At 40.3% G+C, this 24,335-nt stretch overlaps 1 protein-coding gene across 2 annotated transcripts in view; it reads left to right on the top strand.

Annotated features, from left to right (window-relative positions):
• The first annotated feature begins 11,411 nt into the window (after positions 1-11,411).
• Positions 11,412-24,335, top strand: part of clgn (calmegin) — a 67,128-nt gene continuing 54,204 nt past the window's right edge. The window contains exons 1-4 of one of the 2 annotated variants that reach the window (XM_072584109.1): positions 11,412-11,642; positions 18,866-19,037; positions 20,322-20,395; positions 20,528-20,586. In XM_072584109.1, the coding sequence (XP_072440210.1) occupies positions 18,879-19,037; positions 20,322-20,395; positions 20,528-20,586 (292 nt within the window). In that variant the 5' untranslated portion in view covers positions 11,412-11,642; positions 18,866-18,878. The other variant, XM_072584110.1, reaches the window with a different exon arrangement.

Here is a 24,335-nt window from a genome sequence, read left to right as displayed (position 1 = left end):
CGTTATTGGCCTCTAATATAATCCCTCCCTGTCCACGTTCTGGTGGCAATATAAAGTATAATGGAAGTTGTTCTCACAATAAATGTAGAACTTTCACTCCACAATGACCATGCAGTGGTCACTCTTACCAACGGGTCATGGAGAAATACTTCTGTGATTTGTACTTGGTAAAGATAAATACAAATACTGTAATAAGAACGTCTGCGGACACCCCCAAAACACTGTCAGTATGCATGTGCAAAATGTTCACGTGCAGTACCCCTACCAGGATTGCCAGTGATTCATTCCATCCCATTTGCTTATATTTAATGTGCTTATTTGGGCACCACTATATCTTTTTTTAACTGACAGAGCATTTCACCAAGTGCACAGGACTTATTGCAGGTGCAAAGCAAAACTTCAGGAGACACAGCCTTAACTAATTCCTTGTATTTGTTCCCTCACTATCTCTCGCAACCTTTGTCTGGCAGCTATGTCCTTTAGCACTCAGTCTAATCAGTGATGCTATTACCAAGACACTCTTTGTAACGCACATGTAACTCTTCAGCCCAGAGTTCACTTGCTATTCCAAGTGGAATTCAAAATGGAGGATTATTTGTTCATCAGATGAAAGATGTAGGTGACATTCATAGGAAGGTATCATTGTCCATTTCTGTTCATTTTATTATGTAGACAAAATATCTAAATACACTAAAATTCAGCTTGTACTTTCCTATTGATTCTTTCTGATATTTGGCACATAATTTGGAGGGTGTTTTGGACAAATATGTGGAGGCATGCAGGCAAGGGTGCTCTTCGACACCCCATCAGCAGAATTCCAAGATGCCAACATTATCAGCTGCTTCCTTTAATCCACTTCTATGCAGTGGGGCCCAGTGACAATGTTAGGCGCATAGCATGAGATGTCCTCCTCATGGAGATGCCAGTGGGAACAAGTATCATAGGTATCTCAGTCCAAGCAAAGACAAATGAGTAAGCTGCTTCCACCTGATCTGATGCCGTAAGGAGTAAAGTCAGTGCAAAGCAAGAGTAAGAAATGGGTCACTGAAGTATCCACCACCTGAAAGCTTTATTTTTTTTTATTTTTCACCAGCATAAAATATTGAATCAAACAAGATATATAAATCTTTCTTTTATTAATAGGTACTAAGGAGTGAAAGAAATCAAGAATCCACAAACAATGGACAAACAGATGTACATTCTTCTTCAGCAGTAAATGTTGAAATGGTCCAGAAATGTCCTCAACAGAAATGCTCTCATGAGTTGTTTAAAGTGAACTCTGTACCATGCTTTTCAACCATGTTAGAAGGACTTGTCTGGATCAGATGATTCCTAACATTGATGGCAATCCTGATGGCTTCACCCTAGAGTTCAGAGCTGTGTTGATCTTCGAGTTACCCAACTATCTGGAGGGCTATATTATGGAGCAGCAGATTACCACAATGCTTGAAACCTTACAGTTTCAAGGTCTTGCCCAAACAGTGGATTGCATCTTGAGAAATCCCAAGCCCCGTTTAATGATAATGATTCTAATTCTTGTCAAAGATTCCCAAAAAGTGGCAAATAGTCATTGCTCTAAGCATGATAAGACCATAAAACTATGAAATGGAGAGGCAAAATTAGACCATTAAGCTCACTGTGTCTGCTCCGCCATTCAATGAGATCATGATTCATTTGATCATCCTCAATTTCATTTACTTTTCTGTATAACCCTTAATGAATAAAAAAATTGTTTATCTCAATTTCAATGTCCACTTTTGCCATTTATATCTAAAGAAACTTTTGCAATCTTTTCTAATATTATTAATTAGTTTACCCTCATATTTAAACATTGCCCTCCTTATTTCTTTCTTTGTTGTCCTCTGTTGGTCTTTGTAGGCTTCCCAATCCTCTGGCTTCCCATTGCCCTTCACCACATTATATGCTTTCTCTTTTGCTTATGTGCTGCCCTTGACTTCACTTGTCAGTTATGCTTGCCTCATCCTCCTTTTAGAATGCTTCTTTGTCCTCAGGATTAATGTTTGCTTCACCTTAAGCTCCCTTATCAAGTTTGCCTCATCGCACAACATCAAATTCAGAACTGCCTGTTCCCGAGTGGGCTTCATCATACGCTCCTCCAAAATGATCCACTACCAACCTGATTTTCCAAGTCCACCTGCATATTGAAATCCCCCATGATCACAGTAAACTTGCCTGTCTTACACACCTTTTCTATCTCTTGGTGTATCTTGTGCCCCACATCCTGACTGCTTGGAGGCCTGTACATAACTCCCATTATGGTAATCTTTTTACCTTTACGGCTCCTCAACTCTATTTACACAGTTTCTACATCATCTGACCTTGTTTCCAGGAGTGAAGGCAGAGGGAAGAGCACACAGAGTAAATGAAACCAAACTGAAAAAGTGATATCAAAGGAGAGCTGTGACCGTATTCCTGATGAAGGGCTTTTGCCCAAAACGTCGATTTTACTGCTCCTCGGATGCTGCCTGAACTGCTGTGCTTTTCCAGCACCACTCTACTCCAGAATCTGGTTTCCAGCGTCTGCAGTCATTGTTTTTACCTGGTAGGAAATCTGTCTCAGATTTGAAAAAAATGACACTCCGAAACTAACATAATTAACTAAACAGGATTAACTAACTAATCAATTAATTAATTGAGATGGCTGGGCAGGTAATGTGCCGTGGCTATATAATGTGTGAGCTAACTGATCCCATTGCAAGCTGCAGTGAACAAATCTGCAGCAATATTGGATTTTGGAGGAACTTTGGCTCAGAACTGATGAGCTGGACTCCATGCTTCAGACACTGTGACACATATGGGAGGGGGAGAGTTACCTGGACACTTTATTCCAGGAGGCAGTCACACCTGGTAGTTTAAGTACCATAAATCTGGTCAGTGGCCAGGGACAGCATGGTGTGTCTGCAAGCGAGGCAGGTAGAATGATCCTGCATTCAGGGATACAGGAGCTTCAGCTCTTGACCTTGTCTAACAGGTACAGGGTGCAAGGTGGCCAGCATGGTGGCACAGTGGTTAGCACTGCTGCCTCACAGCGCCAGAGACCCGGGTTCAATTCCCGTCTGTGTGGAAATTTCACATTCTCCCCATGTCTGTGTAGGTTTCCTCCCACAGTCCAAAAATATGGACTTGTTGGGCCAAATGGCCTATTTCCACACCACACTATAAGTTTTAATCTACTTTCTTCCTGTGTGGATGAGGAACAGAGCTGTAGGGAGGATGAGCCAGCTGACCATGGCACCATATTACAGGAGGCCATAAAAGAGGGGGACCAAAATGACAAAGTGGTAATTCTAGGAATGCTATAATTAGGGGAATAGCTAGTATCCTTTGTAAGCAGGATTGATAGTCCCACATTATGTGTTGCCTGCCCAGTGCCAAGAGTGCAGGACATCTCTGATAGGCTAGAAAGGATATTGGAGAGGGAGTGGGAGGATCCACTTGTTACAGTCCACGTTGGGACAAATAACATGGGCAAGACTGGCAAAGAGGGCCTGTTTAGGGATTATCAGGAACTAGGAATTAAATTAAAGAACAGGTCCTCAAGGGCTGTAATCTCCGGATTACTGCTTAAGCCGTGTGCAAATTGGTATAGGGACATGAGAATAAGGGAAGTAAACAAGTGGCTAAAAGAGTAGCGTAGATAGGAGGGGTTCTGTTTCATTGGGCACTCGCATCAGCATTGGAACAGGAGAAATCTGAACTGAGCTGGGACGAGTGTTCTAGCGAAAAAGATAAATAGGGTGGTCAACAGGACTTTAAACTAGGAAGTGGGGGTTGGGGAGGTGGGGAAAAAGGAAGGTTAAAACTCTAAGTAGTATAATAGCCAATGGGAAGCAAAGCAGCAGGTTAATGTTTGTGGGAGTGGATTCAACTGCATGGACAAATATGAAAAAATGCAAAGAAAGGAGAACACAGAAGAGGTTATTAAAGTCTCCAGCACACAAAATAGAACTGAGTGTTTGGAAAGAGTTAAGAATCAAACTTTAAACTCACTGGACAAACAAATGACAATGAAAAGAAGGGGCAGTCAATGTAGGGCTGATGGTGTTGTATGAATGCACACAGTAAAGAAAATAAAGTAAATGAGCTTGTGGAGCAGATCGAAATTGGCAGGTATGATGTAGTGGGCATCGCAGAGATGTGGCCGCAAGGGGATCAGGACTAGGAGCTAAATATCCAAGGATAAACATCCTATTGAAAAGCCAGGCAGGTGGCAGGGGGGTTATCTAAAAATCAATTAAAGAGTTCCATAGATTCACTACCCTCCGTGAGAAAAAAATCCTTGTCTTTGTTTTAAGCAGATGACTCCTTACATCAAGCCTTCTAAGACCTTTCTATGTTTTTAATGAGATCTCTCATTTTCTTAAACTCCAGTAAAAATGAGCCCAGCCTCCTCACCTTCTTCGAAAAAGAAAATCCCTGTATACCTCAGATCAACCTTGTGAAACTTTCTCTGGACTGTCTCCAATGCCAGTATACCTCTCCTTGGATTATGGGACTAGAACTGTTCCCAGTATTCCAGCCGTAGTCCAACTACAGCCTTGTTTAGTTTTTACATTGCAGATCCTTTGAAAGTAACAATATTATTGAATTCAATTTATTGAAGTTCTGGAATTGAGAGTCTAATGGTGACCATGAAACCATTGTGGATTGTAGGAAATACCCATCTGGTTCACTAACATCCCTTAAGGAAGGAAACTGCCATCCTTACTTGGTCTGGCCTACAGGTGACTCCAGACGCAGAGCAATAAATGCTGGCCTAGCTAGTGAGGCTCTCATTCCATGAATGAATAAATAAATAAAAATCCTATTTGTCTTCCCTATTACCTGTCAAACTTGAATGTTCACTTTCTGCGATTCATGCACTAGCACCCCAAATCCCTCTGAGATCTAGATTGCTGAAGTCTTTCCTCAGTTAAAGTGTTCAGCTTTTCTATTCTTGCAGCCAAAATGCATTACTCACATTTTCCAACATTATATTCCATGTGCCAAATTTTATCCCACTCACTTGACCTGCTTATATCCCCTCTGTAGATTCCTTGTCTCATCTTTAATATTTACCTTATCTCCAATTTTTGCATCATTGCAAACTTCTCAATAGTACCATCATTTCTAATAGCCTCAGCACTGAAACCTGTGGCACTCCACAACAGCTCACAATCTCTAAAATGCTCCTTTATCTCAACTCTCTGTCCTCTATTAGCTAGCTAATTCCCCATCCATGCTAATAAATTACCCTCAACACCATGGGTTATTACCCACTGGAATTCACCCACTTGGATTGTAGGTAGAATTAAGTGCTGTGACAACCTTGATTATCAAAGCATAAAGAATTTGTGACAAGTGTCAGGGAAGCAAAACAAACAAGCAGAAATTTCATGTTGTGGCCACAGACCAATTAAAAGTTGAAGAAGTAGAATCACTTCTTGTTGGTGAGTCTCATTGGATGGTTACTTGGTAATTTGATAGCCATATCGGTGTAATCAATAACATCTGCACACAGGTGAATCCAGCAATAGAGGCAAAAAGCCCAACTCTTTGCATCATCGAGTCCTTATCTGTCTGGATGTGAACTTAACATCTGGTTTTCACAACACAGGATGAAGGTTCATTGCTGATTCTTGAAAACAACCAGAGGATAAGCATGTCAAGGCTACAGCAAATTTTAAAGCTAGAGGAGGGCACAATTGGAGAGCTGTACCTTTCTGTTACACCGGTTCTTCAGCATTTTCAGGTACTTCAATCTGTGGTAAAGCCTATGGTGAGAATATGGCCTCCAGTACCACTCTCATTTCCCTCCTCATGCTTAGGGCTGTGCATTTCCTGTTAAGCATGTTGCTCCTCAATTCCATTAGACACAAAAGCAGGACTACCATTGTGACCTGGTGCCTTCCTTGTGCTCAGGTAGCCTCTCAATTAAGAAAAATTTGGAAACCACTATCTCAAGCATTCAGACCAGGCTTTAGGAGATAAGCACATATCTCCAGTCAGACACTTGCCCCTAACTCAAAAACAGAAATTGCTGGAAAATCTCAGCAGGTCGGGCAGCAACTGTGGAGAGAAATCAGAGTTAACATTTTGGATCCAATGACCCTTCTTCAGAACTTCTGAAGAAGGATCATCCGACCAGAAACGTTAACTCTGATTTCTCTCCACAGATGCTGCCAGATCTGCTGAGGATTTCCAACAATTTCTTCTCATTTCAGATTTCCAGCATCCACAGTTCTTTAGGTTCCTTGTCCCTAACCTTTTGATATGGAAAAAGTGAGGACTGCAGATGCTGGAGATCACCTGAGTGTCCAGGGGTTGTTTGGATGGCAGCTGTGGGATGATTTGGGGCTGAGTGTGCAATTGGGATTTGTTAAACAAGTATCTAACATGCTAAAATTCATGGGGAATTGCACTGCAAACAAAGGTCTCAAACATGCTTAGTTACTAAATAATTTCACTACGTGAAATGGTTAATGTGAGCAGCAGAGTTTGATAACCTTTTATTCATCAAGACATTGACATATACCCCACAAAGAGCTAGACTTTGAAATAAATCAGGATAAAATTAAACACACTGGTACCTATCAGAAGAAGAAGAGGGAGGAATAAATCTGATATAAGAAAATTGATGGCCACGAAGAAACAGTACTTAGTAAAAAATATTCACAGAGTTATATTAGGAAATTCCAGGATTTTGATCCAGTGGCAGTGAAAAAAGCGAGATAGTGAAGTAGTTCCAGTTAAGATAGTCTTTGACTTGGAGGGGAACTTGCAGCTAGTGGTGTTCCCATATGTCAGCTATCCTTGTTTCCCAACGTGGTAAAAGTTGGTGGTTTCGAAGGTGCCGTTGGAGGAGACTCAGGAAGTTGCTGTATTGCATCAATGTAGGTAGTACCCGCCGTTGCCACTGTGTCATTTGTGAAGGGAGTGAGTGCGGAAGGTGATGGATAAGGCACTGATCAAATAGTCTGCTTTGTTTGGCATGATGTTCAGCTTCTCAAGTGTGGTTGGAGTTACATTCATCTGACCAGTTATACTTCTGTTTTACAGTCATACTTGTGATTTATGCCTTGCAGATGATAGGAAAGCTTTTGTAAGTTAGGAGTGAGCTACTCATCGCAGTGCCTTTTAAGTTAGTTTTCTTTGAATCTAATTCAAACTAATATTTACAAAGTTTTCTAATTAAGTCATAGGTGGATTACTTAACTGTAATGTTCACTTACCATGAAAGATTAAGTCTAATCAGGTAGCCCGAAAATGTCTGAAATAGTTGAAAATTGAGGATTTGGGCCCTATTGTGATGTAGTGGTAGTATCCCTACTCTTGGACCTGGAGGCCAGATTCAAGTCCCACCTGCTCCAGAGGTGCATAACAACACCTGAGAGGTTAATTGGAAAAATAAGTATAATATGATTGACTAACTAAGATAACGTTCTGGAAAATTTAATGGGATTAAAAGCCAAAAAAAATTACCTGAACTGGTTGTCCTATAGGGAGGAGAAAGTGAGGACTGCAGATGCTGGAGAATAGAGTCGAGAGTGTGGTGCTGCAAAAGTACAGCAGGTCAGGCAACATCTGAGAAGCAGGAGAATCAATGTTTTGGGCATAAGCCTTTCATCAGAAATTAGGTTTGTAGGCCAGGGGAGCCGAGAGATAAATGGAAGTGGGGTGGGGCTGGGAGGAAGATAGCTGGGAATGTGATAAGTAGATGAATGTAGGGGGGAGAAAGGTGACAGGACGGAGAGGTATGGATAGGTGGGAAGGAAGATGGACAGGTCAAGAGGGCGGTGCCAAGTTGGAGGTTTGGGACTGGGATAAGGTAGGGAGAGGGGAAATGAAGAAACTGATGAAATCCACATTGATCCCATATGGTCTTAAGGAGGAAGATGAGGTGTTCTTCCTCCAGGCATTGGGTGGTTAGGCTTTGGCAATGGAGGAGGCCCAGGGCCTGCATGACCTCGGTGGAGTGGGAGGGGAAGTTAAAGTCTTCGGCCAAGGGGCGGTGGATTTGGTTGGTGCGAATGTCCCAGAGATGTTCTCTGAAACAATCCACAAGTTGGTATCCTGTCTCCCCGATGTAGAGGAGACCAAATCGGGTGCAATGGATATAGTAGATGACGTGTATGGAAGTACAGGTAAATTTCTGTCAGATGTGGAAGGAGCCTTCGGGTTATTGGAGGTGAGGGGAGAGGTTTTGGGCGCAGGCTTTGCACTTCTTGGCAGGGGAAGGTGTCGGGAGTGGGGTGTGGGCTGGTGGTGGGGGGGGGGGGGGCGTGGATCTAACAAGGGAGTCACCGAGGGAATGGTCTTTCCGAAATGCAGATAGAGGTGCGGAGGGAAATATATCCCTAGTGGTGGGGTCTGTTTGTAGGTGGCAAAAGTGACGGAGGATGATATGAAGTATCTGGGGGGTGGGGTGGGATGGAAGGTGAAGACCAGGGTGGCTGAGTCCTTGTTGTGATTAGAAGGGTGGAATTCAAGGGCGGAGATGCGGGAAGTGGAAGAGATGTGCTGCAGGGCATCGTCGACCACAAGGGGAAATTGCAGTCTCTGAAGAAGGAGGCCATCTGGGATGTTCTACGGTGGTAAAGGTCATCCTAGGAGCAGATGTGGCGGAGGCAGAGGAATTGGGAATAGGGGATGGCATTTTTCAGGAGGCAGGGTGGGAGGAGGTATAGTCCAGGTAGTGTGGGAGTCATTGCGTTTGTAGTAGATGTCCATGGTTAGTCAGTCGAGAGATGAAGAGGTCCAGGAAGGGGAGGGAGGTGTCAGAGATGGTCCAGATGAATTTGAGGTCAGGGTGGAAGGTGTTGGTGAATTTGATGAACCATTCAACCTCCTTGTGGGAGCACGAGGTAACGCCAATAGTCATCGATGTATCAGAGGAAAAGGTGGGAAATGGTGCCGGTGTAGCTCTGGAAGATGGACTGTTACACATACTTAACGAAGAGGCAGGCTTGGCTGGGATCCAATACAGGTGCCCATTGTTACTCCTTTGGTTTGGAAGAAGTGGGAGGATTGAAAGGAGAAGTTGTTGAGGGTTTTGGCAAGATGTGATAGTTAAAATAATTTACATGTCTCTTTTAAAAAATGTGTTTTCAGTTTTTGAAATCTAACCGAGGAGACTGCAGGGATAGTAGTTGTGTTGGTTATAATTTTTTAAAATTTCCTAGATTCTGAAAGAGTCACAGGAAATGGAAGGTAGTAAACCTATCATCTTTATCCAATAATGCCAAATTAAGCAGACAGCAGTTAGTGTGAAAATGCAGGAATCCATTAATAAAGAGATAGTACCAAGTCATTTATCAAATCATAACATGATTAGGCAGAGTCAACACAGTTTACTGAAAGGAAATTGTGTGAACAAATCTTGAAATTTTTGAGGGTTTAACTGGCAAGGAGAAAAAGAGGGGCAACTGCGGATATTGTACATTTTAACTTCCAAAGGCATTCAATAAAGTGCTGCACAAAAGTTCATGGGGCTTGAGCGAATACATCAGCAATGGATTGATGATTGGTTAAAGGATAGACAGTAGGAATAGACAAGTCAGGATTGTATGACTGGAAAGCCTACAGGACATATATTGGGGTATTCATGGTCTATATGGATGACTTGGATGAAGCAAGTAAATACACGCAGATTTGTGGATGATATAAAGGTAGACAGGAAAGTTTAAAGTCTGGGGAGGATACAAGAAGTCTACAAAGGAAGATTGTCATGTTAAATGAGCTACCAAGAAGGTAGAAGATGGGGCATAATGTAGGTTATTCCACATGCCAAGAATAGAAAAACAGCTTTTATATTAAATTTTGAAAACCTATTAAACGTTGGTATGCAGAGGGATTTTGGCATCATTGTACATACATATAGAAAGTTTACATGTAGTTGTAGCATGCAATTAAAAAGATAAAAGGTATGTTGACTTTTATTACAAGGGTTGGAGTACAAGAAAGAAGTCTTGCTATGGTTAAGACTCTGTCAGTGTTCAGTTTTGATACCATGCTCAAAGAAAAAACATACTGTATCTATATTTGATTAGACCAATTCCTGGGATGAGGGAATTGTTCTGAGGCTAGACCTAGATGCCTAGGGCTTGGAAGAATGAGTGAAGATCATCCTGACACAAATGAAATAAGGGCAGGTCAGGGTAAATGCTGGCTGGAAAGCGTAGAATGAGAAATCAGAGTCTCAGAATAAGAGATCTGCTGTTTAGGACTGAGATGGGAAGCTATTTCTTGATGCAAAGGGTGGTGAATCTTTAGAACTCATTTTTGGGTGTGCTTGGCTGTCAAGTATTTTCAAGCCGCACATAAATATTTTAGAATGCTAGGAAAATCAAGAAACACAGGAATCATGAAAGTGGAGTGGAGGTAACCAATCAACCATGATCTTATTGAATAGAAGGGCAGGTTCACAGAATCGAATGGTCTACACTTGCTTCAGTTATGATCTCATGTATGTTTCTCTACTACCTAAGCACTAGTTATATTTCCTTGTTGATTCAATTATGAACCTTGTCTAATGAATTATATTTTTCTGCTGTAACAATGAAATATGAACAGTGGCATGGTTGGCACAGTGGTTAGCACTGCTGTCTCACAGCACCAGGGTCCCAGGTTCAATTCCAGCCTCAGGCAACTGTCCGTGTCTGCGTGTGTTTCCTCCATGCGCTCCGGTTTCCTCCCACAGTACAAAGATGTGCAGGTCAGGTGAATTGGCCATGCTAAATTGCCTGTAGTGTTAGGAGCATTAGTCAGAGGGAAATAGGTCTAGGTGGGTTACTCTTCGGAAGGTCAGTGGGGATTGGTTGGACCGAAGAGCCTGTTTCCACACTGTAAGGAATCTAATCTAATCTTATTCTGCTCCTCTTCTACTTTCTCCAATGTAGCCTTCTTGGTTGTTCAAGCCCTATGCTATACCCTCCCCACCTATTCTCATCCATCATGCACCCTCCCAGCTTGATTACAGTTACTGCCTGTGTCCCATTTTTAACTCCCATCTACATTAGAGGTGTGCAATAACGTGTTTGAACAGGTCGATTGGAAAATAGTTTTTACGTCCTTCCAATCTCTGTCACATATTCTATGTATTACCGTCCCCGTCCACATCATTAGGTACTCTCCTCCGATTACTTACTCCACTTCACACACTGTTAAAATATTACCTTTCTTCCTTCCTGGTATTTATTCCGTTCCTTTCAGCTTACTTACCACAATCTTCTCTTCCTATTTGAACCCTCATTTTTCAACCTCCCACTTGCCGTAACATATCAGTCTGCTCCATTACTCAAGCCCCCCCTCCTCCAAGTACTTGAGCCACTGAGCCTGAACGATGTGCGCAGGCGCCAAGCCTCGTTAACGGTTCCGAACGCTGGCTCAGTTTGAACACTAGGGAAGGCGGGAGTTCGGCCACACCCCCTTCTACAACAATTGTCATTGTCAGGGTGAGCAGGATCGCCCGAGCTCGAAGCTGGACAAGCGATACCAAGCCTCTGCCACGCCCACTGCCTAACGGTTTGAATCCTGACGTTGCGAGGCGACGCTGTCTCCTGCTACCCTGGCGTCGGCACAGCGCATGCGCAGGCGGCACTGGCGGTTATAAATGTGAGCCAGCGAAATAACGGGGACGGTCGGTAAGTGAAGGGAGGCGAGGGAAACTGAGGGGGCAACAAAAAGGTTCTAGGCAGCCCCGGCATTAGTCATTAGCGGGGATTGCGGATAACACACTGTGTAAATAAAGAGGAGAAAATTTATTTACCCAAAGAAAATATTGAGAGAGGCGATCTTGAGATAAGCAGTCTTTGCTGAGTATTTTCTGCAGCACATCCGCAGTTATTACATCTCCATTCATCACCGGACTGGACTGTGCAAGGTACAATCTGTACAAAGTCTCATCATATTTAAGATCGCCTTTCTTAATGCATGTTGCTACGGGGTGTTTTCGTTGTAATGCAGCTAAATGTTCATGATATACACGTTTTTAACAATGTAGGTATTGACTAGAGTTTTAATATTTATTAGAGAAGCGTCACTGCACAGTTATTTAAATCTAAGGGTTTTTTTGAGTGAAGCTGGTGGAACCCGTGGAAAAAAAACAGTGGGTATTAATGTTAGTAAATGTATTAGGATACAAACGTGCCTCTGGTTGTTTTAAGTAGATCTCCAGTAGCGTGTTGCCAAAGGCCTTAGGCCTCTTTATCCTGTATTTCATTTTTGAGCCTATACGCGGAAAGCAGTAAATATAAATTGTCTGGTATGTAATTAAGAAACCATCGCATAACAAATTTTGATCGTGTTGGTGATTAACTGCAGGTACAATAATTGATGTTTACTTGCTAGTGACAATGATACTGTGATAATGATATTACCTATCAAATTGACTAAATTCATATGTCTGACATCATTGTACCAGTAAATTGGGAACTTGGTTATGATGATTGCTTTATATTCTTAGTTTACACAATTGCTACTGTGATCTGTAAACAGAAAATGCTGGAAATATCCAGGAAATCTCATGCAGGATCTGAGGATCTGGGGTGTGGATGATGGTAGGACAGAGTGTTACTATTTCAGGTTAACTACAACACTATTTATTTCTCTGCAGGATTTACTCTTCCTGCTTTGCCTTTGTGCTATTTTGATCTCCCAGCATTGATCATCTTAAGTATTAACCTTAAGTTTCTAAGCAACCATTATTCTTGTTAATGTAGAGGAGAAAGTGAGGACTGCAGATGGTGGAAATCAGAGCTGAAAATGTGTAGCTGGAAAAGCGCAGCAGGTCGGGCAGCATCCAAGGAACAGAAGAATTGACGTTTCGGGCATAAGCCTGAAGAAGGGCTTATGCCCAAAACGTCGATTCTCCTGTTCCTTGGATGCTGCCTGACCTGCTGCGCTTTTCCAGCAACACATGTTCAGTTCTTGTTAATGTAATCAACTTTCCAACTAGATGTGGGTGATGTAAAAACATTGTGCTTAGTGATGCTTTTATTTGTAATTTCAAGTACTTTTTGGGTATGAATTATTTGAAACTACTGATTAGATTCCTATGTACTAAGCAGCAAAGTACTTGTTTGTGTGCAATGCTAACTGAAACTTTTTATTTAGGCTATCTAACGTTAATTTGGTAGTTTCAAAGAGTTGGTCATTCTTTTGTCAGTAAGAGTTCAAGAGAGTAGGTAGTAGGACACTCTGAACAGATGAAGTAAACAATTCCAGACTCTCAATCCAGTATTCAGCATAGGGGGTGACAGTACCTTTAAATGTACAGTTCAAACCATTGTACAGGTGTTGCACAGGACACAACAACAAAGAGAATGGCAGTCATGTTAAGAAATAACATCGGGAAACTGGTAGGCATTTGGTTAACCACCATTGATGAGTAAAGGATCTCCTGAATATGTTACAGTATATTTTGTAGGTGGAGCCAAAAGTCTGGGTATGCGTCATCATTTACCCAGAGAGGGCAAGTCTCTGATCAGATTTCCATAGACTAGGGAAGAAGTTTAAAAAGTTAGACCTCAAAAGTTGCAAGGTCCTTCAGATTACCTCCTGTGACAAACATTAACAAGGAGGAGAAAAAATGGGGAGGATCAATATCGATATCGATCTTGATGCGTGGAGTATCAAAGAAGGCTTCAGGATCTTAACACTGATCTGTTCTAAGGCAGGAGGCATCTATTCAACAGGCTGGGTTGTGCTTCAGCACTCAGACTATTTTCTTCACCAGGAGGTTTACTAGCGTAGTTGGGAAAGGTGTTAAATAAATTAGTCAAGGACTCTATACCACTGTATAGAATTGGAAGAGAGGAATAAAGTGTGTTAGTTAGTATTTGAGAAGGAAATAGCACCATATTTCATAGAAGCAGTGTAAAATATAATGGGAAATTAAAATTCAATGTGGATAAGGGACAAATATTGTTATGGGGATAATATGTAATGGCAATAGTGGAAATGTGGCTTAAAATGATAAGGATTGTATACTTAATATGCAATAATATGAAGTGTTTAGAAAAGATAAGAATAAAAAGAAGAGTAGGAGTGTCATTTGTGATGTGGGAAAGCAATGCGATAGTGGAAAGAGAGAATGGTTTTCAGCAGGGAAGAACCACATCAATTTGGTTAGGATTGAGAAGCAAGAATAACATGCTGAGATTTTTCTGTAGATACTCTGAGAAAGTCAGTGAAGCAAATCTCCAGAAAAGTCAGGTGGGCAAGCACTGAAAAGTGCTGCGTTTGGGAGACCTTAAATTACCCAACCATCATTTTGTTGATTATTTGAATAAAGCCAGTGAAGTTCTGAAATGTGTTCAGTAGAACTCCAGTGACCAGTGTATTCAGTCCAACTAAGAAGAATGTGTTACTAGATCTGATGCTGGGGATTGGAGTAGTCTAAGTGGAAGAGTGATCATCATGTCATAAGATTTAGCTTAGAAGTGGTGAAGAGAAAACACAAAGATAGAATGGTGAATGATAAGAAATCTTAAAAAAAAAAAACTGGGAGCAAGAGTAGTCTGTATGGCCTGTCAAGCTTGGTTTATTGTTTAACACTTTTTAAAAAAATTAACCCGTTCTGAGATGTTTACGTACCTGTGGAGCATGTGGGACTTGAAATGAGGCCTCCTGGCTCAGGGGTAAGGACGTTACCACTGCACCACAAGAGTCCTTTCAACAACACAGCTGAGCTTTGATTTCAACTCTGCATTTTTCTGCCTGCTGTCCATGCCTCTAGATTTCGTGAGAAGAACATTTGTCCACCTGTGCATTAAATTAGTCCATAATCAATTCTGTATGGTAGGGAATTCCATAGGTTCACACTCCTTTTGAGTAAATAAATATCTCTCCAGCTCTGTGCTAATTGATCATCCATTAATTCATGCACAGTATGGTTTCCACAATTAGAATCATACAGAGTCGACCTTTGGTCCAACCAGCCCATGCCGAACATAATCCCTAAACTAGTACCACCTGCCTGCTCCTTGCACATATCTCTCCAAACCTCTCTTATTCATGTATCTATCCAAATGTTTTAAATGTTGTAATTGTGTCTGCGTCCACGATTTTCTAAGAAAGTTCATTCAACATGCGAATGACCCTCTGTTTAAGAAAAAAAACAAACTTGTGTCTTGTCTTTTCTAAATCCCACTCCTCTCACCTTGAAAATGTGCCCCCTAGTCTTGAAATCCTCCATCCTTAGGAAAAGACAACTACTATTAACTCTATCTATACCTCTCATTACTTTATGAACTTCTATCAGATCACCTCTCAACTTCCTATGTCCCAATGACAAAAGTCCCAACCTTTATTTATGACTCAAATCTTCCATACCTAGCAACATCCTGGCAAATCTCTTGAGCCCTTTCCAGTTTGATAATATCATACTTATAGACCTGCTGAGCTTTTCCAGCACTTTCTATTTTTGTTTCTGTACTCCATGTTGGTTGCTTGAGGAGCTCCAGCTCAGTTGATGAACATATCAGGGAGTGGGTAGGGTTACTTGGACACTTTGAGATGGCAGTCACACCTCTTTGACTGAATTTGAAGTAATTAATCTCTGGTCAGGGACAGGAAGGTATGACTACGAGTGAAGTAAATGGGATCCATGAGAGAATGCTACAGGACCCTCAGCCCTTGAGCTTGTCCAACAGGTTTGACATTCTTGCTCCCATGTGGGTGAGAGTGGGTACTGTGGAAAGGATGGTCAAACAGATCACAGCACTGTAGTACAGGGAGCCATTCAAGGGTGGATGGAGTGTGTGAAAAAGAGAAATGGAGTTGAAATCAAGGATAGTATAGTCAGAGGGATAGATACTGTCCTCTGTGGCTAGGATTGAGTTGCTTAGGCGGTGCTGCTTTGTGGTATCCGGCTTCAGGATAACTCATCTGTTTCACAGAGGAGCTTGGAGTTGGAAGGGAAAATCCAGTAGTCCACATGGGTACCAACAATATAGGTAGAAAGAGGAGAGAGGTTCTGTACAGAGAATATGAACAGCTAGGAGCTAAATTGAAAAGCAGAACTAAAAAGGTAAAAATGTCTGGATTACTACCTTAGCCATGAGCTAATTGGCAAAGGGTCTGCAAGATAAGAGGTAATGCATGCCTCAAAATTTGGTATAGGAGCAATGGGTTTGAATTAATGGGACATTAGCAATAGTATTGAGGAAGGAGGGAGCTGTTCCAATGGGGCAGACTCCACCTGAATCCTACTGAGACCAGATTCTTAATGCACAAAGCATTCGTTTTAAAGTAGACAAATTGACAGCACTAAAAAAGGTAAATGAATATGATCTCGTAGCCATCACAGAAACGTGGATGCAAGGAAATTGAAACTGAAAATTTAAAATTCATTTGAGCTTTCAAAGACAGAAGGAATGGAAATATTGGCAGGGTAGAAATGTGAGTAGGAGATGAGATGACATTTGTGAGAGACAATCTTGGCTCTGTGATGTAGAGTCCATTTGGGGTATGTAAAAAATAGGAAGGGAAAGAAGAGTTGGAATAATGTACAGAATCCCAAACAGTATCCACAGTGTAGGAAAGGCTGTAAGGAGCAAGTTAAAAAGGAATAGAGGAATAATTATGGGTAATTTTTAATCTTGCTAGTTTTGAGTTACCCAAATTAGAAAAGGTAGCTGTGACGATGAGTTCATAGTGCAGTAGGGATAGTTTTGTAGAGCAATATGTCATTGAGCCAATCAGGGAGCACGCCTTCTTCAATCTGTTAATGGGCAATGAGGTGGACTGAAGAAATAACCTTGAAGTAATGAATGTAATATGATAAAATTTCGTATTCCGTTTGAGAGTGAGAAATTTGTGTTGGAAGCAACTGTATAAACTCCAATGAAGGGAATTAGAATGAAATGAGGATAGAGTTAGTAAAAGTGAACTGGGTTGATAGATTAGCAGGAATGACAGTAAGCCAGCATTGGCAGATATTTAAGGAGATAATTCATTGCTGAGATATATTTTTGCTCAGAGTAAGGAGGATAGATTCAAAGAAAGAGGTAAACAAAGTATGACTAACAAAGGAAGTTGAGGAGAATTTTCTGTTGAAAGAAACATCTTTCAAGGAGGAATAGTAAGTGATAGACCTAAAGACTGGATAAATTCAGTCCAACAAAGGAGGACTAAAAAGGTGGTAAAACACAGAAAATCGATCGAATGAGGGCAAACTAGTGGGGAATATTAAAAATTGACAAGAACTTCTTAAAAATGAGGTCAAAATGAACATTGGCTACTTAAAAAATTGAATCTGGAGAGATGCTTTAGGGGGACCAGGGAATGGCAGCGGAGTTAAACAGATATTTTGCATCAGTTTTTATATGGAAGGTACTGCGAATATCCTGTTAACACTAAAGAGTACAGGGAGGAATTAAATACCATTGATCTTCCTAAAGAAGTAGAATTAGACAAACTAATGAGGCTAAATGCAAAGAAAATGCAGGAAACTATAGGCCAGTTAGCCTATCAAATATTGTTGCAAAAGTATTATTCAAATAATAACAAAACATTTGGGAAATCATAATCTAACCAAGCAGAGTCAGCATAGCTTAATGAAAGGGAAATTGTTTTTGACTAATTTATTCGAATGTTTTTCAAGGAAGTCTCAACTAGAGTTGATAGAAGTGGGTTTTGTAGGCATTCACTGAGGTAGCTCAAAAGTCAACTCAGGAGCTGATGGTGTTGAAGATAGTATGTTAGCATGGACATGGGTAGATAACAGTGAGTGAAAACAAAGGGTTCTTTTTCATGTTGGTGACCTGTGACTATGGAGTTCCACTGGGATCAGTGCTGGGGTCGCAACTGTTTATAATACATGTTAATGACTTGGAGGAAGGAAGCAAAGGTATTATAGCCAAATTTGCAGATTATGCAAAATAAATGGAAGAGCAACTTGTGAGAGGGATACAAACAGTTGAGATATTGATAGGTTAAGTGGACAAAAAAATTGCCAAATGTAATATGATGTGGGAATATGCAAAGTTGTTCATTCTTGGCAGGAAGAACAAAAGAGCAGCATTATTTAAATTGCAGTTTTTTTTTCAATGTGAAGGTATTTGAGGGTGTATGTGAGGGTATATGAAACACAAAGCTAGCACACAGGTGCAACAGGCAATTGGGAAGGCTAAAGGAATGTTGGCCCCTATTTCAATAGAGTTGGAGTTTTGTTTTAAAAATGGTAGAGATGTCTTACTGCAACTGTAAAAGATACTTGTGAGATCACATTTGAAATACTCTGAGCAGTTTTAGTCCCCTTCTCTAAGAAAATTATTTTATCTTTAAAGGCAGTTCAGGGAAAGTTCTGTGGATGATCTCTGGTATGGAGGGACTATTTTATGACCAAAGGTTAAACATAGCTCACTGGAGTTTAGAAGACTGGGAAGTTATCTCATTGAAACATATAGGCTTCTTAAGGGGTTGGAAAGGATAAATGTTGACAAGGTCTCCCCTTATGGGAGAATCTAGGATGAGAGGGTGTAGTCTCCAGAATAAAGTGCCAATTCAGGACCAAGGTGAGGAATTTCTTCTGAAGGTTGAGTCTTTGGACCTTCTTTCCATGGAGAGCAGTGCGAGTAGAATCTTTGTGTATATTGAAGACTCTTAATTGCCCTACTAATTTAAGAATCTATGGGGAAAGGGCAGAAAAGGGAACGTGAGGAATGTCAGATCAGCCATGATCCTGTTGAATGTTGGAGCAGTCTCAAGGGGCAAAATGGCCACCTTTTTTTTTCTTATTTCATATGGCCTTATGGGTATAGGGGATGCCGAAAAGTAGTTGATTGTTCTGGAGAAGTGAAGAAAATTGCTACAGTTCTGCTCATCAACTGTATGTTCTTTTATTTCTGTACCTTCCTTGCAGATAAGGAATCAATATGAAGCTGAAATGGGAGCAGATTTTTCTTGGACTTTTGCTCGTATTAACCGTGGTCTGTGCTGAAAATGATGATAACGAAGCTGAGGTCGATGCCTTGGAGATGGAAGAAACTAGTACTGACAGTCAAACTAAGGATAGTAAATCTACTACAGTTCAGGTGAGATTTACTTTGAATACATCACTAAAGGTGACACGTGGGATGTTTCAGTGGAAAAACATTCAAGTAGAATGAAAGTGGGAGTGCATTTAAGGAAGTGGGAAATCAAGAATAGATGTGGAGTTCCAGTTATTAACAGAAAGCCATAGTTTTAATTTAATCTCTATCCTTCCTAATTTTCAGATAACTTGGGTAAATATTAAAAATATCCAGTCAGAGTTCTGAGTTAATAAAAACTGAATTCTACAGTTTATATATTAATTCTCCTATTTATCATAATGATAAAAACACTACTACAGATGCTGGAAATCTGAAACAAACACAGAAAATGCTGAAGAAACTCAACAGGTCTGATAGTCAGTGTGGAGAAAGAAAGAGTTAATGTTTCAAGTCAAATATTATTTTTCAGTGGAGTCCTATCAGCCACAAAATATTAACTGTTTCTCTCCACAGATGCTGCCAGACCTCCTGAGTTTCTCCAGCATTTTAGTTCTTTTATCATAAAGATATGCAGACAAACAGCAATATTTTATCATTGAGCAAGTAGAAGATGGCATGGCAAAATGCAGAATGGCTCAACAGTGAGCCTCCAATCTAATCTAAGAGTAACCTCCTCTATTGTGAAGTTTCTGTTTCTTGTATAGAGATCAACAGCACCTTCAGTCCAACTCTTCTGCACTGATAAGATATCCTAAACTGATTTTGGCCCATTTGTCCCTCAACCCTTCCTATTCATGTCATTCATTGAGTACTCCCTTATCTTATTGCTTCTTCCAAAATGCATCAGTACATTTTTAGTGTGGCAAGAGCCTACTGTGAACTGAATTACTTTCCAAAAATTAGCAGAAAGAAGAGTTTCCCATCCCATCAGCCCAGACTAGGTTTCAGTCATAATTCCAAAGGGTTAAAAATCTGTTTGAACACTTTACCCTCTACTCAAATCATATAGGATTTATTTTTTTCCACAATGAAATACATCTGTATAGCATATAGATATCAGTCTTGAACTCTATCTAGGATGGGCAGTTTGAGATTCAGAAGGTAATCTAGACACAGCTTTTTCTGAATTTTCTGGAAAATTTAAAAACGTGTGCTCCTTAGTCAATGAAATAAACTATTTTTGAATAACCATATTACTTTCTGATATGGAAGATAAAAAAAAGACTAAACTTGAACTTTATTTAAAGCATATTTCTAATATCAATGTAACCTTTGACTCAGTATACAATAAATAAAATCTTTCTTTATAACATACATGGTACTGAAATTCATCTAAATTTGCAGGTAGCGTACAAGACACCAGTGCCCAGTAAGGAGGTATATTTTGCTGAGACATTCGATCGTGGAAATTTAGATGGGTAAGAAGATCCTTTTTTTTTTTTGCTTCAAGATTAATAAGATGCAATTAATTTAATACACATCTTTTTGGCATTGAATTAAAATTAACTCGGTGCAATAATCTTTCACTTTTATTTCCTTTCCCATTGAAGATGGGTTTTGTCCAAAACAAAGAAAGATGATGCGGATGAAGATATTGCAAAATATGATGGTAAGAATCGTTTAGACTGTTTGTAGGATTTGTCAATTAATGTAACTTTATTATTTAGTGCTGCAAGGATAGCTAAGTTCAAATTGGATGGATGTGTAATCATGAGATTGCAATCTGTGGTTTTTAAAATGTTACTACAACTGTTGAGACAATAATATAACATATTATTGCCTAACATATCTTGAATAGAATAGCCTGTTCCAAATGGAAGCCAGAGTAAACTGCATTAAACTGTTGACAAATTTTACTTAAGTTGGAAGGGCACAAAATTTATATAAATGAGGCCTAATATTCTAATTAATCCTGCATCACTAACGAATTGTCATGCACCAGGTTGTGATGATAATGATTAATGCACTGTAACTGGCAATATTCGAAACAATGTTTTTTTTTAAAAATCTACTTTTAGTTGCCATAGACATGTTTTGAATGATGTAGTGTTCTCTTGTGGTGTGCTGTGCTGCTAAAAGTTTGCATAAAAGGTTCCCATAGTGCATTGAAAGTATTTCATGTGATGTTAAGGTTGGCAAATAGCACTTGCCTTAAAAATTAGCACTTTAAATTGATAATGAAAAGTGGTGCCACTCTCTGTTGTTGCTTAGTTACTCTTATTGCCTCTGAGTCAATGTTATGGGTTCAAGTACCATTTTAGAGCTTGAGCACAGTATTATGGCTGTCACTCTTTTGTAGTACTGAGGAAGTACTGCAGTGTCATAGATGCTGTGTTTAAGATGAAACCTTAAAACGAGGGATCTGTCACTTGGTTTTCTCTTGTCCATGGCAAATCCAAAATGGGAAATAAAATAACTTCAAAATTAAAACACAAAATTGCTGCTGTTAGGTATTGTGAAGGTGTACCCTGTTGTATAAAATAAAGTAGATTTTAAAAAAACAAATCTTATGACCAGGTCACAATCCTCATTGTATAAATAATTCTTCTTTGTTTAGCTTTGAGTTTTTGTTCCATGAATTGTACACTGTTCAGCTTTTTTTATAGCAGAATGTATAAAATGTCTTAGCCTTTACCCTGTCGAGCCCTCTAAGAGGCAGATTTCTCTGAATGGAGAGTCAAAAAAAATTTTTTTTTTTAAAAGTAGTTTTAGTTTAAATGGTGAAAACGATTAAGTTTTGATCAATGGCATTTGTCTGTTTTAATACAAAAACATTTTGGGGCTTATTTGTGACACGGTGATGATTCCTGTGGATTAGTAATTCAGACGTCAAGGCTAATGGGTTTGAATCTTTGTGGCAAGTGATGAAATTGGAATTAAATATGGTGCTTGTACAAACCACTGTCACTAGAGTCTTTTAATTGCCTTTCAAGAAGGTCCAAGTGGATGATCAATTTTGGCTTCCTGCTGAGTTTGCCAGCATCACAGATGCTAGTTTTCAACCAATTCTATTCACTCCACATAATGTCAGGAAGTGGCTGAAGACACTGATATTGCAAAGGTGGGCCCCTACAACATTCTGGCAGTAGTATTGAAGAAAAATAGTCTATAACCAACCATACCCCTAGCCAAGCTATTCCAGTACAGTTACAACATTGGCGTGTACCTGAGAATGTGGAAAATTGCTCAGGTATGTAATACACAAAAATCATGGCAAATCCAACCCAATCAATTGTTTCCCTTAAAGTCTACTCCTAATCAGCAAGTTCATGAAAGGAGTTGTCAACAATGCTATCAAACATCACTTGGAAAGGAATAACCTGCTTGCCAATGCATCATTTGAATTCTGAGTCGAGAATGTCATGCTGGAAAAGCCACAGCAGGTCAGGCAGCATCCGAGAAGCAGCTGAATCGACATTTCAGGCATAAGCCCTTCTGCAGAGCACTTAGTTCCTGACCTCATGACCACATTGGTCGACAAAAAAACTGAACTCCAGAGTTAAGGTGAGTGACTGTCCTTGACATCAAGGTAGCTTTTGAGTATGGCAACAAGGAGTGTGGATGAAACCGGAGTCTGTAAGAATCTGAGAAAAATCTACTGGTTGGTGTTATACTTAGCACAAAGGAAGATAGTTGTGGTTTTTGGAGCTTAGTCATCTCAACCCCACAATGTCATTGCAGGCATTCCTCAGGGGAGTGTCTTAGGCCCAACAGTCTTCAGCTGCTTCATCAATGACCTCTTCTCCAATATGTGATCAGAAGTGTGAATCTTCCTTGATTAGATACCAGTCAGCACTATTGTGACACTTCAGATGCTGATGTAGTCTGTCTATCTGCAGCAAGACTTCCATGCTGATAAGTGCTGAATAACTTGCATGCAATACAAGTACTGGAAAATGACCATCTCCGTGAAGAGAATCTAACTGATCAACAGCATTTGCCAAACTGAAGTTCTCATTGGCCAGAGACTGAATTGCACCAGCCATATAAATACATCGGCTACAACAGCGGGTCAGAAGCTAGGAATTCTGTGGTGAGGATCTGTCCTGTCCTACCAGTACTTGTCCATTTATCATTGACAAGGTACAAATCAGGATTAGTCTTGGCTGGTTGAGTGCAGTTCCAGCAACACTGAGGAAGCTTGTTAATATCCAAGACATGCTGCTTGACTGGCATTCCATTCATCACTTCAACGTTAAGACCCTCCACCACTGATGCATAGTGATAACAATGCATACTATCTCCAAGATCCACAGCAATAGCTTAGCAAAACTCCTCTGACAGCCTTTCAAGCAAGAGAACTCCTCCACCTAGAAGGACAGACGTGATGCATGAAAACCTCAAGGTCAAGCCACATCTGATGCTGATTTAGAAGTATATCACAATTTCTTCGATGACGCTGGATCAAAATCTTTTGTAATAGTACTGGGGTGTCCCTACACCCCAAGAACTGCAGCACCTCATGAATAGAGCTCACTACACCTTTTTTAAAAGGTAGGGATGTGCAATAAATGCTGGCCCAGCTGGTGACACTCCTTTCCAGTAACAAAATACACAGATGCAGTGAGCAGTTAAGAATAAAAATAGTTCATTGTTATATATTTTGAGATTAAAGTGTGAAAGTAAGAAAATCTTGGTGCAATTATGGGGTTTTGGTGAGACCCCAGTGGAGACCTTTGTGCTGTTTTGGTCCAAGGAAGAATCTTCATTCAATGGAAGAAATGCATTGTAGGCTAACTAAAACGATTCCAGGGATGAAATGGTTGTTTTAATGAGGGAAAAAGCATGCAAGTTCAAAGCACTGGTTGGCCTCTATCTTGCTTTATCATTTAGTAAGAATGACTGGTCTAATTACTGCCTCCATGCCACATTTCTGCCTATCCCCAAAACCTTTTGACTCCCTTGTTGGTTTCTCTTGTCCCTTAATCCCATTTGTTAGATTGAATAGTTTGGACATATAAATACAGGAGTTTAGAAGAAAGAGAGATGATGTCATGTAAATATAGAAGATTCTGAGAGGCCTTGAAATACTAGCTGCTCAGAGGCTGGTCTTCCTGATGGCCAGCCGTTTAGGGCCAAGATGACAAATATCGTCAGTCTTTACAAATCTTTCTTTTGCCCCCTTCTCCTACATAGATTTTGCATTCTAGAAGAAGCCCAGGTTTGTACAGATTCTGAGAACTACCCAGCTAGTCCCATTCTCCAACCCTAACTCCATGGACCTCTAACATTATGATTTTTAATTTATGGAATTCCACCTCCACCATTTCAAATCCTACCAACTCTCTCTCAACAGTTTCTCGTCATCTCACGCCTAGCTCTCTTGCTGAGAGTCTTGAAATTGTGACCTTTTAGTTA

This window comes from Chiloscyllium punctatum, chromosome 14, assembly GCF_047496795.1.
Source record: "Chiloscyllium punctatum isolate Juve2018m chromosome 14, sChiPun1.3, whole genome shotgun sequence".
Lineage (NCBI taxonomy): Eukaryota > Metazoa > Chordata > Chondrichthyes > Orectolobiformes > Hemiscylliidae > Chiloscyllium > Chiloscyllium punctatum.
Note: the sequence above shows the minus strand (reverse complement) of the source record. Positions and strands in the feature narration are given on the sequence as shown.